At 42.8% G+C, this 15,686-nt stretch overlaps 1 protein-coding gene across 4 annotated transcripts in view; it reads left to right on the top strand.

The window, feature by feature from the left end:
* The window catches only part of pcdh19 (protocadherin 19), a 51,956-nt gene that overhangs the window by 16,900 nt on the left and 19,370 nt on the right, over nt 1-15,686 (top strand). For all 4 annotated transcript variants that reach the window (XM_063875669.1, XM_063875667.1, XM_063875668.1 and 1 more), the window contains exons 3-4: nt 11,629-11,687; nt 13,418-13,590. In XM_063875669.1, the coding sequence (XP_063731739.1) occupies nt 11,629-11,687; nt 13,418-13,590 (232 nt within the window). The remainder of the gene's footprint in view (nt 1-11,628; nt 11,688-13,417; nt 13,591-15,686) is intronic.

Raw genomic sequence — 15,686 nt, 5'->3', positions numbered from 1 at the left:
CATCAGTAAGTTGAATATTAGAGAGCAAAGGGACCATTTCTACAAATCTCTGAAATAACACACCTGATAAAAGCCTCATAGTGTCATCCAGTATTCATTTATTTAAATGAATAGTCATGCAATCAGCGGAGACTCCAGTTTAACACTGCCTCTGGCCATGAACATCACCCCTAATCCACAACTTGTTGTTTTTACACTTTTGAAAGGTTTTGAGGTTTTATTTGAATACCGAGCTGTTTCTTGATTATGTTTTGCGTTGGATTAAGACCAGCTGTTTGATGTCGTTATCAATCATCTCAGCAAAATCTCTGGAAGAAATTGAAGTGTTCTTTTCCTAAAATGTCAAACTTTTCCTTAATGGTTCACTGAAATGAATGCAAACCATTGGCTGCTCAGAGGCTTGCGAAAACACATGCAAACATCTAAAGCAGTAATGTAAAGTACTTCCATTTTAATAAATAACCTGAAACATGCAAAACACCATTTTGTTTCACTGATATCTACAAACAAAGACAGGAGCTCCAGGAATGGTTTACACTACCAATCTGCTGCTGCTTTCAACACTCGCTGCTAATGAACTGTTGTTGGATTCAGAGGGGTGGGGGCATCAGGGCGTAAGTGTTACAACGGGGAATAGAGACCAATCTAGGACACATAATATTGTTTGAGATGCTATATTTGAGTTTGAGCCTGTTATTTATCTCATCTGGGTGTGATGGTGGGGAGGTGAGGGAGCCGAGTGAATTCCCACTGGATCCGGGCTGGGAACCCTGCGCTCTCATCACGGGCAGACTGGGAGTTACAGAGAGAGGCAAGCCACATGGGGGGGGCATAGAAATAGAAGCACCTTTGTGTGAGAACTTGTTTACGTCGGTGTCAACATTTTTGACTCAGCTAATTAACCTGTGCACCTGTGTGAAGCAATACATCTCTCTGTCTTTCTCACAATTAATAATGATAACTGAGGGTGTTATACACATTAAACCCGAGCTAATGAACAGATTAAACAACAGAGTGACAGGGCATCTATCGCACCTCAGGGGCAGCGATCGATCTTAGCTGATTTCAGTTCACAGATACACCCTGTAGCACTCTCCTCAAATCTAATCATGGATCCATTTTAACTATGTTAGTGTGGAGTCTACTTGCCATTAAAATGGGTTTTCAATTTCTATTATTTTGAGAGCATTGGCTAAAAAATTTACCAAGTGCAGAGGGAAAGTAACAAGCATTCATCTTCTGAAAGATGGAAAAGGAGAAGAGTCTCCAACTCACCCGAGCTCTCCCCCTCCTGTTATAGCCCCCCCCTCTTCCTATTAGCCATGCAGCCAGCATCCTCTCTAAATTGTTTTGCATGACCTTTGCTACAGTAGCTCTAATTATTACCATCACACAGGCCCTGTAAGGCACACTGCTAATTATACCAGATTTATCTGAAGGGACATTGGTGCCATTCTTCATAGACATGTCTTGGCTACCGTCAGTGCGGGTGATCTAAACCCAGAATAAGGTTAATTTGGGTAATACAGTAATAGTAATTAGAGCCACAATAATTACAAGCATAGTTGTAATAACAATGGAGACGAGGTTATTAGTATTAGGGGTCCAAATTTACTCGCTACACATATGCAATACCTTATGTAATTGAGAAGAACCGCATTGCCAAAAAAAGCATCAGGGTAAGAAGCGCTGTGCAATATGCATAATGATATTTTTAAGGAGCCAGATTGTTGCTGTTTCCCCTGAATCAGTGTTTGACAGTGGTAGTTGAAAGATATATTTTCAAAGGCCTTGTGGGATTAGCTGAAGTGTAGGTACCAGGACCTCTAGTCATTGCATCTCATAAAGTGTTGTTACTTGAGGAAGTGATATTTTTCAAAGCTCCAACATGAATGGAGAGGGGCAGTTGGAGCCGTCTTTTGGCTGGCGGGCAACTCGTGTAATGAGCCTAAGAGGGTTCCAATTATTCCGCTTGCGATCAAAAAGGAGAAGGAGATTACTTCTCTTGCGTTTTTTTTCTTTGACATTTTACACAGTAACATCTTTTGATAGGGGCTGAAGGAGAGGGAGAAAAAAACCGATTGCTACTGAGTGCCTGATAGTCTTGAAGAGTCTCCAGCAGTACAGTCCTTTCTAGCAGAGACAATGCAATGCTTTTGTAGCTCACACATATTTTCTGGGTTTTTTGTGATGAAACTACTTTTCCCAGTGCATGCAACATTAGCTGTCCCTCAGACTGTCACCTGCACAAGACCAAAAGGGAGCTTTCACATAACTGCAGGTCTTTGGCTACAGCAGACTTGATGCCTTATTTATCCACAGAAGTATTGTAAATTGTGAGGGGGCTATGTTGGGTACTCACTCTCTCAGTTGTTTTCCTCCTCTGCTTAACAGTGGAAGCCATGTTCTGCACAATACAATGGGGACTTGAATTATTTGATTGTGTACGGATTTTTTCCTCTTCTTTTCATTTATTAAATTCCAAGATTACAAGTAAAAGCACATTAGATGCATGGCGGTAACTAAAAGGATTTTCTCCAATATAGGATATCAGCCTAGGAGAAATAAACCATGAAAAAAAACAAAATAATATTATGTAGCACTGCACTGAGACAAAGAGAACTCAAATCTGCATCAGCACAGATAAACATCCACCCCTAAGATATGTTCTTGGTAGATAACAGCTTAGTGTGTGTGTTTGCAACACGCACACACACACAAACGGAGACATTTGATAAGCAGGAAAATTACTACATGTTGTTTATGGTGGAAGAACAAAAGGATTCAAGGTCTTAATTTCAAGAATTCAAGCTGTGGAAATGTGAATGCAGGGTTGAAGATGCATTTCAATCGGAACAATTTGACTTTATATTATAGACGTAATTAGGGGGGAAAGGAGGTGTGTGCTCCTGTGGGTGTATGTGTGTGAGGTCTGGGAATACAGTGCCTTGCCTTCCCCTGTGAATCCACTGCAGGGGTGGGAGGCAGAGAGATTCACCGTCTGTTGCTGTTTTCCACGACCCTGTATATCCCCCCGCAGTGAAAAATGATGTTTGCCCCCAAAGACAGCCCTAATACAAATTAAATTAAATGAAGTCAGTGCAGCTAATCCCTGTGTGTTTCAGCTGCTGAAACAACCCCCTCCCTCCCGAATGAGTGGGTCAAGCCCGCTGCATCTGGCCCCCTCTCCACCGGCCCTGCTCTCAAGCTGCTCGACTCCCAGTCCCTGACGGAGACGACAGCAGGGCTCGCTCCCACTTTCTGCCCCACCGCGACTGTATTTGTGTGTTTGTGTAACACGTCGCTTTTCTCTGTAAATTCCCGTTGTGTTATTCCCTCTCTGACTCACAGTGTTTATTCCCTTTTGCTTGTTTTGCCTCTGCGACTGTGTGTCTGAGCATTTCTTCAGGAAAGATTTATTTTTGTTTGGCTAACACATTTCTTGTTTTTCCTGGGGTTTCAGGTTTTTTTTTGGGTAAATTTGCAGTTAAGTGTAAGATATATAGGATTCACATGTCCACATCTCTCAGACAAAGTACTAAACAGTGTAATGGAAAGCAAATAGTGGCATCGGACCACTTAGTGTTGTGTGTTGTTTTGTTCTGCCTTTGCCCTGATGGCAGCCTGTCACCGTCCTGTTAACAAGCTGGATTTAAAGATGCGGTGGTGATGTGAGAGCAGCTAATACTCTGCTGTCAATCCTGCTGCTGACAGCTGCCGAGAAAGACCATCGCAAATATTAGCACCAGATGTGCTTCTCATTGGAGCACAGGCAAACTGGATCAAAAAGCTAACTAGGCTGGATCACTGATAGGAGTACCCTTGTTGTGGCGCGAGCGAAGAGATCTTGTGTGCCCATCTGTTTAATAAAAAGCCCCTTTCTGTGATACGTACCTTGGCATGGGGCCCGTTCATCCACCCCTGATTTGTGCCCCTGCTCTGATTTCCTGAGACAAAGTGCACCAACTGAGTTTAAGCAGCTGGTGTTCACTGATATTGTTTTCAGTGGGTGAGGTGGGTGGGTTGCTTTTTGATGACCAGGAGTGTGGGGTGTGTGTGGCGACACCATTCGCATTTGTGTGTGTGTATGCGTTGTGGATCTGAGCACCTGCACACATGCCCTTTGAAAAGCTCCATCACCCCTCCATCCAGCCAACACGGAGTGTAAACACAGTTTGTTTGAGCGAGTGGCCTGGGGTAGTTGGATTAATGAGCGCTGATGAAGTTCCACTTGTATCCTGGGTGCTGCCTCCCTATTTGCTGGAGTGGCTGTGATGTGGTAGTGTATCTGGAGGCGGTGACTCATTCCCTTTACCCAGTGTCAGATTAAGGCATGTCAATAAACAGACCCACTCAATCCATCTCCGAGTGACTGCATCCGCTCACAGAGCCTCCCAGTCTGTAATGAGCTGCTGCAAATCTCCATCCAACTAAAATGTCTGGAAAGATGCCTTGTCACAGTGAGGGAGAGTAAAACAGGGAGGGAGGGGCAGGGACACTACAGCAGCAGCGATGTGACTGGCAGCCACCTTTTAAGCTGCTGAGAGAAAACGTAGCAGGCGTCATGCTCCATCATGTTGTAGAGTGCAAGTGGATCAGCTTTCCTCAAAGATTCCCCATTTCTGTCGTCCTCATGTGTAAAGAGTTAATCAAAAATTAATTCTAAGTTTACTGATTTCAAAAGTGACTCAAAGTTAAGCTGTTTATTCAGTCACTGCTCTCATGTAAGCATTTAAGGGGGATGTGTTTACATAATCTGCGGTGTCTCTGAATGTTTATTTTTATGTCCCTGCCCAGGGGAGGTGGGAGAAACCTTTGGGAATTCCTAGTGCACTTATTTAGTGTCCCCCCCCCCCACACACACACTCTCAACACAATATAGGGCACAACTGAGAGAAAGAAATTGCTATCTAGTAATTCTCTCCTACAAATTAAATGAAAATATATGTTTGTAGCGCTTATTCCCCCAGCGTCCGGCAGACAAGAAGTCTACCTGGATTAGATGTTATACTCTACATTTCTGGACAAAAATCACCACCTACCTCTCTCATGTGGCGCCATACACACATTAATGGATAATGGGATGAGAGAGTGTGAAAACTTTTCGGTCTGACATCCAAATTAAAGACAATCCCTCAAGACTTGCCTGAAGGGGAAGTGCCTGCTTTTTGAGTTTGATTAGGCTCCACAGGCTTTAAGAAAAGTAAGCGGATTTCTTTGAGGAAACAGCCTAAATTTTTCCTCCCTCCTTCCGTTTTACTATGTAAAACCATGAATCATAATCTCATAGAAAGACTCAGGTTTTCTTTCTGACTTGAAGACAGAATAAGTCTGGAAACACACGCAGACCTGAGCGCTGAACAGGTGTTAACTGAAACTCTATCCAGCCTTATCTGCACCCTTATTCATTCTCTGTGGACATATAACTCCCATCTGAAAGGCTTAAAAGCACCAGCCTTGTCTTTTAAGACAAAGACAAAACAAAAACCCTGACCCGGGAACCCACACAGCCACCAGCAGTTTGAAACACGTTGGTCCTGAGCGGTGAATCTCTGGTAAGACAACAGCTTCGACTTAAGCCTCTTTAGCGTCAGCCGACTCCGCTGGAATGCAGACGTCTGCAGAGGGGGCCTATTATTTAAAATCTTTTCATCATGCTGAAAGGGAGGGAAATAGCTTTGACGTTGAGAAGCTCATGAATAATGAATGTTGTTTCTATCAATGTATGTATAATTAATCACATCTCTACTAACTGGACTGCTGTGGAGCCGGTAGGCCTGAGTGACATGGAGACTTGTCTGGACCATTGTCTCTGTTTTAAGAATGAACGACAGTCAAAATATCTTCTGCAGTTTCCTATGTGGGGGTGAAACACAGGTGGAACAAGCAATAGCTTTATTACTTTGGCCTCACTTTATGACAGGGGGTGATTGTTTTGGTCAGAATGAGTATTTGTTCGATTTCACACGGAAAGGCAAGAAAAACGAGAAGGAAGTGCAAGCAGGAAGTGGTGTTGTGTTTACAAATCTGTTTCATTGTGTTCCAGAGAAGCTGTTATTTAGTTTGCTCAAACAATACACAACACTAACAGATGTGGTCAAGGATACAATTGACCTCACAAAAGCCCTCAGTTCACCCAGTGTATTTATTTTTGTCCAGTCACAAAGGCTGCAGAATTGTGCAAGCTACAGCAGAGCAAGGGGGCTTTTAAAAACCTTTTCAGCACAGAATCACTCACTTTCATAACATGATTGATTCCCAAATGGGCTACTGGGTTTGGGGTGAATTGATGGGTGATGAAGTGAAATGATGCAGAGAATGTGGCAGGTTATTTGTCACACATGTACCCTTCTGTCACAATTGATTGTGTATAATTTGAGTTTGCAGGGGAGCCAGTTGATATTAAATGGTAACAACTCTCTGTATTCATCACTGCAGGCCCTCTTTAGCAGGCAGAAATAGAAAATGTAATCTCATCCACAACCATGGATGTGCCTCAGGCACTCTTTCACCCTTTTTACCGCTGATCCTCCCTTAGGGGCCCTGCCCTCTATAAAGGAAGAGGGAAATCTATAATCTAGCAGATGGCAGAGGATCTATGGGAAATTCTATAATCGGGAAGAAGGGGCTAATAATGGTCGTTGGGGTGGAGGGCTACTGCAGCTCGGGCCAGAGAGCAAGTCTTCCTACTCACATAAATAATAATAGACAAAATATAAACCCCGCTCCCAGCAGGTGCCTTGGTGGTCTCTGTCTTCGTCATGGGTGTCACTCTGACTGAATGTGAGCTGCCTGGAGGTGCTGCTGGGTGCAGACACAGAGGCAAAGTGGTCGGGCGCCAGCTCAGTCCTGCAAGTCAGGGATTGGCGGAGCCGTGCTTTTGTGCAGAAGCAGAAAGAGAGAGTCTGTGTGTGCAAGAATGTGAATGTGCAAGAGGCTCAAAGTGTAGCATTTCTTTTCATAGTCAAAGTGTATAGGATGAGAAAGTCACCCGCAGACACACACCAACACACACTCACTACTCTGCATCCGTGCTGCAAAATTACACGAGGTGAATAAATGCATTTATAACAAGGCTCTTTAAAACACTGACCATCTTTCATCCGGTGGAGTTTTTCCTCTAATTTCCTCCTCTATCTTTTCTTTTCATCACTACTCTTACAACTTTATCACAGCCAAACCTGGCTGGATAATAAAGTGTTTTTATTTTCTAATGGCAACTGGCTTCCCTGTAAACCCCCTGGATCTATTTCTCCTCTTCTCTTCCTTTAGCAACGGGATATCAATAACAAGGCACATTATATGTAACATTTCCTTCCGGGACCAAAGGGAGTCCATGGGCATGCTGCAGAGAAAATAAACGACGACTGAGGCACAACCTCAGACTGCTCAAACACAGAATGAAGCAGCAAAATTCGATCTGACAGTTTTAATTGATTCTGTCTAGTCTGTTGTTCTGTATGTTTAAACTGCGCATTTTAGTGTGGCAGTAAGAGCATTTTGTATCCACAACAAACACGGCTTGATGTTTTTCGTCAGCTAAATTGATGACATTAAAGGGTAGCATCCATGACACTCACTCCTGAAATCAATTTTTTTTCTCTTAGATGCTCCATTTTTTTTCAGACACAGTCTGGTACAACCCGCCCCACCCTGCTTACATACCTTCTGTTTTTAAGCAGTTTAAATCACATGGGATGGATACAGTTAATCTAAATGATGACTTTGCTTAAAAAGATCAATCATGTATCAAGCGAGGTTTATTCTTGTGCCATTATTCCAGTCGCAGACACAGCCTGGCAAAGACTGCAGTACTCTGATTTCTTGTCTGTCTGGTTTGTTAACTGTAAATGTAAAAGAAAAATATCTTTAAATTATATTTTTGACTAAGAAATAGATTGCTGATGGAACCATCTTGCCTTTTTGAATACAATATGTTATCAGTGCATGTCGCTGCATCTGTCTTTATTTTTCCAGCTTGCTTCCCTGTTAAAATGTTATACTGTGCTGTATCAGCCTCAATAATGCATACAGTAGGGCAGCTGTATGACATTTTTTTCTCTCTTTTTCTCTCCTATCTGTGTGACATCTGCTGAACTTGTCGGGTGTTTACTGGTGTAACAACTGGTGTCTTCACTCCCCACCCTCCTCTTCTCTCTGGTGCTCCCCATGCCCCCACACAATGAATACACTTGCATCCAGACTACAGAACCAATTGTCACGCTGGGAGGAAGGCAAATCAAATCTTACGGCAGCAACTAGGCGAGGAGATTGCTTTTCCTCTCAGTCGCAGAGGAGCGAGCCCATCGTCACTGTGCCTCCGGTTTTACTGGAGAGAAAGAAGCAAAGGGTGAAAAGGGGAAAGCTACTGGGCTGCAGCAGCTGGACCGCAAGTCTCCCGCAGGTCAAGTCTCACCCATTTCCTCCCATCTTCACCCTCTTTTTCTTTCCACTCCCCTACCTACTCACCCTGACACTACCTATCAGTCACCCAGCAACACCAGGGACTACATTCCTCCCTCCAGCCCTCCAGATGAAACGGAACAATAATTACGGGGATAGAGTGACTCTGGCCGCCAAACTGGGGCCGCTCAGATCACAACAACACATTGTCCAACCTGATTAAGTAGCCATTTGTGGCATCCTGGCTGTAGTTAAGCAGTACTCATCTTCTTGCCTGAAACTTGACCTCCCAGGAAGATTTATTGACATGTCCTCCAATTTGAGGTTGGTCAGAAATGTGGGGAAGACATTACATTTCTTTACAGGAAGCACGGACTAATGCATCCGATTCTCCCTCAAAATAGGCTCTGTTGATTGACTCACCATTGCCTAAGGTTATACACTCACATGTTGTGAGTTTGTGTATTTCCACTGACAATTTCCTCAATTGAGGAAATGTGGTTATGTGCACTGGACCTTTTATTAACAAGCAGCTGCTGAGGTGAACGTGAGCTGTAGAGGAAGCTGCAATTATGAATATATGAAGTCTCCTTTTGGTCGTACCTACTACACACACTTTGGAGAGCTCAATGTAAAACCCTGAGAGGGTATTGCATTATGGAGAGTACAATTCCATTTCTGGACTGGAATAGCTTGAGAGCCAGGGCATTCTGCCTTCCTCTCCAGGCCGTTCGTACACACAACCTGCCATCCAAACCAATTACAGACTGCAGCCAGAGTGACATTCACAAGAAATGTTCTATCTTGTCTTTTAAATGAAGTTTTCCCCTCGTTACTCATGCCTCGCATTTTCATTAGTCTTCCACTGGACGCGCGGCCACTGTAGGAGATGAGGCAGTTTAATTCTTTCTCACTGGAACCATTGGACTCGAGGCACATACAGTACATGTTTGCTATAACAGCATTATTAATACACATTATTGATCAATAATAGAAGCCTATATCTATTATTCTTTCAATGGAAATATATTAATCTTTGATGAAACACCACATATATGTGGTGGGATTTATAAATGAATTAAAATGTATTAATCATTAATTAAGTACAAATCTGAGTTGCAGTGTGTTGCCACCTTTGATATTTAATGGAGTAAAGCTGAACGGGAACAAAAGGAGTCAGGGGTAATACAAGAGAACAAACATGGTGTGCTCCAAATTAAGAGCTAATAATAAAATGTTAATTGAATTCCTTTTTCATGATTTAGCTTCTCTTTATTAATGAGTTAAAGTTTAATAAGGGCTAAATTGTAAAGGGAGATAGAATGATGCTAACCTTCAGCGCAAACACATTGCATCATAATTTAGCAAACCGATCAGAGGCCATCCCTTGCATTGCTGCTGATCGTTATACACATTTTCTGGAAAAATAATCAAGAGTAAAGAAGGTGAGGAGGCAAACGGATTATCCCCTAATGATTGAAGATACTGTAGACCTATGCACAGAAAGAATACTAAAAGATAACTGCATCTTTGACACACACACACACACACACACACACACACACACACACACACACACACACACACACACACACACACACACACACACACACACACACACACACACACACACACACACACACACACACACACTCATTCATTTAAAGTTAAAAGCAACTAAAGAGACAGGAACAGAGTCAGCATCAGTCGGATAATAATGCAGCACAGCATGTATGTTGTCTCTGAAGCTCAGAGAAAATGGCATCAATAGTGCAAATCCAAACAAACAAAGACATGCATTGGTAGCATTAACTAGCTCTTACATATTTCATAGACTGCAAACAGGTCATGAGAGCTATTTGCCAGAGGTAAACATCACACATTGGCTGCTGTGATCCATCTTCACTTTTATTTATTTATGTATTTAATTATATCAAAAGAGACTCGCGAAGACTTGGACCAATGTTTGACATTTCTGCGGCTCCGTTGTCCTCACTGCTTATATTCTTTGGCATGTGGTTTGATTTCCACGGAGAAGCAGGAAAGTTCAAAATGTTCAACCCCATTAGCATCTCATGAGAAGAGTGTGTGCTCAGTTTGGTCACCATGTATGACAGCTGTGTGGGACCGCTGCTACCTCAACAGCAGGCCTGTGTCAAATGTGTAGCTCACTTGATAATCAGCAACTGCTTCAGTGCCTGCATTAACCTTTCTTATCAGAGGGGAGTTTTTTTACAGCAGGTCTTTGATATTGGTACTATGGACTTTCCTCGGAAGTCAGCCATTGACTCAGAGCTTTTCTTTATCAGCATAATGTATCTGCGCCACGGAATTTTAAGTGAAGGCTCTGCTTTCTTTCTGCAGAAAACACCTGCATCTTATCAAACTTTGTCGAAAGGGTCGTATCCTGGCTTTTCGCAGGACTGGGGAAGTCCTTTGAGAGGCTTTGATACCCTTGGGCCCTCTGACATCTTACCAAGTGTGAGTAGAAGCTTGGCAGACGCAGGGGGGGTACCTGCTCAGTGTTCACTCGCCCCTCAGTCCATGTGCTCTTACTCGTCAGACATTCTCCTTGCTAAATAAATGTTGAAAAAAATGAATGTAGGATGCCTTTGAACTGTGTTCTCTAATGTGGGTCAGAGATCTATCGTATGCATATTCAGAAAGTCTTTTCATCTGCTATTGCGGAGTTAAAATTCCCCTGGTACACTCTTAATTTCATCTACTTCTATTGCAGTTATTTATTTAATATTTCCACATTAATGTCTCCTCAAACATGGTAAAAGTGAAGAGTTCAGAGAAGAAAAAAGGGAAACTTTTCTTCTCCCTCTGTCTGCCTGATAGTGTGTCCGCCCTAATGACTCCATTTTAAAGACGGTGGGCTGACCGGCAGGGGAGGGAAGGAGCAATGGATGGAGAGCGGGGAGGGTGAAGAGGAGAAGAGAGGCTGCGCTCACTGCAGCACTTTCCTCGGCTCTCCACTCCCAGTCAGCCTCTCAGTGTGTGTGCTTTGAAAGAGAATAGGATTCAGCCCTTTGAAAGCCAAGGCTGCTCACCGGGGCCTTTGTGGAAAATAACATTTCAACTGAAAGCCAATTACTGGTAACATTATTTTGGTTGCTTCCATTATTAAAAGTACCTCTCTCTGTTTGCCCCCCATCATCCCTCAACCACAATCCCCACCCCACCCACTCATCCCCCCCCCCTTGCTTCGTTGTGTTACAGACGGAGAATTATTCCATTGACTCCAGTTACGTGAACAGCAGAGCCCACCTCATTAAAAGGTATGTGTTGATTAGGAATTGTTACCAGCACCTCGTTACCATTGTTATCTGTAATTATTTCATCTAATGAGTGCTCCACTACCGTTGCAGCAGCGTGCATGTGTTCCTGCATGTTCTCATTCAGTGTAATTGCAGTGGGAGGATAAGATTTGGGGATAAATAGCATTACTCCATAGTGCGTTTAGTAGACATTTGTTGAAACGAGCCATAAACTCACGCTCACAGATTATTAGATTACACACAGCAGCAGCATCAGCAAGTAATGATTTTCATATTTACAGGTAACCTCATTACTAGGCTGTAATTCAGTTTATTAGCAACATGTGTGGCTTGAATTGCATAAGTGTAAGGCTTAAAACAACTACTCAATGGTTACATTATATTGAAGAGATTTCTCAAGTGCTTTTCTGCCACTGTTTTTCAAAACATGAACAGCTTCATGGATAGTCAATCATTATCTTCTTTGTTTTCATGGGTGGAAGAAGTGAGGTATAAATGTTTTCATTGTGCTTTGTATTTCAGTCCACCTGAAACAGGATATTTGATGGGGGTTACGGGAATGCAGGGTTTGGGGTCACATAATAATTCCCTGCAGCCAGGGTTTTGTTACTAAGCCCACTTGAGAAACTACAATTCTTCCTTTTTACCTGCAGCTATGTAACATCCAGCCTTTCTTTTGTTTGAGATCATTCAAGTCTTTTGAAAAGCCATTATGGCAATTTCCCTCCCAAAAGATTCCCGCATTAATGTAAACAAAGAGCATTCAAGTGAGGGCCTCTGCAGCACACTACAAAGAAATTCCCTCAGGAGCCGGTGAGCCTATGGTCTGGGACAGGTGCAATTACAGTGATAACATCAGAGAGCCAGCATTACCTGCAGCCCTCTCCCCCAGCCTGGAGAATTTGAGGCTTGGGCCCAGGAATGCAGCTACCTTGTACTGTCCTTCACTTTCTCCTCATTTCGTTTTGTTTGCACTCTTTTGTTTGCTCTCATTTTCTCCTCTCTGTACTCCTTTCTCTCCTTGTATAACCCTTTTCTCCGTCTGCGTGAACTCATCTATATATCTTTTCTCTCCTGCAAGAACACATGTTCATATATTCACCCCTATTTAGTGTTGTTTGTAAAGCGGAATTTGTTCCAGTGGGATAGAAATCAAATGAAGGGAAATCATGCTGTTACTGTGCAGCTGTTGATTGTGCCCCCCCACCCCACCCGCTTTATTGACTGTGAGCCCCAAACAAGACAGATGCTCAGTTTGTATGCTTCCAGCGTTTCCTACATCCATCTTCCTTCCAGGAATTCCTGATTACTGCAGTATTTGTTTGATTGTAGTGAGTGAGTGCCTCCTGTTTGCTCAATGTGATGCCCTTGAAGTCAGTGCATCCATCCAAAATGTCCTTGTCTGAGACACCCCATAGCTGCCGTACTATCTATGAAGTTGAAAAAATGTCTACTAGATCCAAAAAAAAGGCTTTAAACTCTCATTTTTTCATAGTTAAGGCAAGTGTAGAAGCTGGAGCAGTCTTAAAAAACAACAAAATCATAATTCATCTGTTTTGAATTCCTGTCTTCGCTATAAATAATTCATAGCAAAGACAGTAAAAGGGACAAGGAGAGAAAGACAGCTCGTCACAAACCATCAGCGTAAAGTGGACGAAGGAAAGCATGTGAAATAGGTGATGTGACATTTAATCAACATTTCCCTCTCCTCCCTGCTGGCCCCCATGTAGCACGTCGACATTCAAAGACCTGGAGGGGAACAGTCTGAAGGACAGCGGCCACGAGGAGAGCGACCAGACCGACAGTGAACATGATGTCCAGAGAGGACACTACGTTGACACGGCTGTCAATGACGTGCTGAACATGACTGTCCCCCCCAATGTTTGCCAGCTGCCAGACCAAGGTAAGAAAATCTGCTGCTTGTCTGAGTGTGTGCGCTATGTGTGCAACACCCTTTGGAGTTTGTTTTGCCAGTTTCGAGATAAGACCGATGCGTATTCATTTGTGCGCCTGAGTCTGTTTTTATGCCACAAGAGCATCTCTTAAGGTGCATTATGCCCATTGCGAGCTTCAGATGTGCAAGTATGAATAACAGCACAGGTTTTTTTAGTCTTTGATGTCCTGCTAGAGCGGCTAATGTGAGAGATCTCTGACAGCTAAGGCTACCCTTTGATACAGGCTTAGGCAACATTATTGACTGATAGAAGCCATGTCTGCTCTCGGAGGGGGGGCCCGACTTTAGATGTGCTTGAATGGCAGCAATTAGGCACACAAAGGTAGAAGGTGGAAATCTACATATCTCCACATGCCCTAATCCATTATTCAGCAGGATCATTTAGCAGGGAATTAATGTTGATGTTTCATTTCTGACTCACCGTTTAAAAAGACATCCACTTGGTTGGCAGAAGTCAGTGTAAGGGTCATGCTGATTCTTAACTACTGCCAGTCAGACCGAGGAAGAGAATGGGTCAGTAAAGGGAAGAGCGGAGCAGACTAGGAAGCAACTATATGCACCTCAGGGTATTTACCAAGCTCAAAGGTAATGCCCCATGCACAGGTGTAACAGCTCAGCAGAGCACGAGAATCACTGTGTGTGTGTGTAATACGCAGGCATTTTAGAAATACTAACATTAGCATTTTTATACAGAGTGAGGTGGAAACCCAGGACGTTATTTTTCACACTCCTGAGGACAGCACTCGCAGATATCACTCGCTGTATTTGAACTTTACATATGCGCTGTCCTCCAATTTGGGAACATGCCCAACTTGCCAAATTTTTTTTTTTTCATTATTTTGGTTCCTTTTTTAAATTTTCTTTACTAACACAGCCCAGTAAGGCTGTCTACTCTTTCTTTACTCTACTTTCTTCTTCCTCTGCTCATATAGGGTAGACATTTTAACGAGCGAGAGATAATGAAAAGGAATCCTAGTTTCTGAAGAAAAGCATAAAGGAATGAAGATTATGGGATTAAAAATGTATTATTTATCCATCTATTTTTACCAGGGGACTGTGAAGTGTGTGGGTGCGGTTGGAGAAGCAGTAATAGACATGTGGAGGCTCTTCCTTGTCTGGTCTCTGGCACATTTACCTAACCAGATGCTTCACTTGGAGTAATTTGGGCGTTGATGTTGTTTGACTAGGGAATAATACCATTAGGCAACCTACATTTCATGCTAATGTCGAATAAAGTCATACAAATGGACCTGCCTTCACGGCCAGTTGCCTATATATTGTAATGAGCTGAGAAATACAGATAGACTTATACAGGGTCAGGATTTATGGTGGTAGCCATTAGAATAAACAATGTAAAGATAATTTGCTGACTATTGGTTGCCAGCTGTAATCATTTCACAACCCGCAAAAAAATCATTTGCCTTAAAAATGCATGCTGACAGGTCTTCTACTGGGCGTCTCATTATTGTAGACAATTAGAAATGATGTACATGAGAAATATTACAAGTGGGAAGAGCTCTCTGAGGCAGTTCTTTTTTCATTAACACCACCAATGATTGTATCTGTTTCAGCAAAATGAATGCATGCCTCTTGAATGTGTAATGCAGTCAACACGGCTGGTAAACAAACACGAGGCTATTTCACAGTGCTGTCCACTTTTGACCAGAACAAATAGATGATAACAAAGTATCTGTTTTGAATTACAATTAGCGGGTTTGTTGTTGGCTTATCTGTTTTTTTTTTTTTTTGTTCCTTCCTGTTACTGTCTCACTTATGGCCAGCAGTTTCCCTCAGTCAGGTCTTAACAAAATGGCTCCACTAGAAGCTGCTTTTGTTTTGGTAGTCAGTCAGCAGCAGTAGTGGTCACACCAGAGAGTAATGAGAGGCTGTTCATAATTATTAAATGAAAAGACCAAAGATCCTTACACGTACAGAAATGTAATGACAGAGCAAATGAAATCGTCCCTCTATTACCATCTCATCGAGTAATTACACAGTTAAAGGGCACGGTGGGCTGACAGAGACGGGCAGATTCAGCATGAGGC

The sequence above is a fragment of the Eleginops maclovinus genome, chromosome 23, assembly GCF_036324505.1.
Source record: "Eleginops maclovinus isolate JMC-PN-2008 ecotype Puerto Natales chromosome 23, JC_Emac_rtc_rv5, whole genome shotgun sequence".
NCBI classification, from domain to species: domain Eukaryota; kingdom Metazoa; phylum Chordata; class Actinopteri; order Perciformes; family Eleginopidae; genus Eleginops; species Eleginops maclovinus.
Note: the sequence above shows the minus strand (reverse complement) of the source record. Positions and strands in the feature narration are given on the sequence as shown.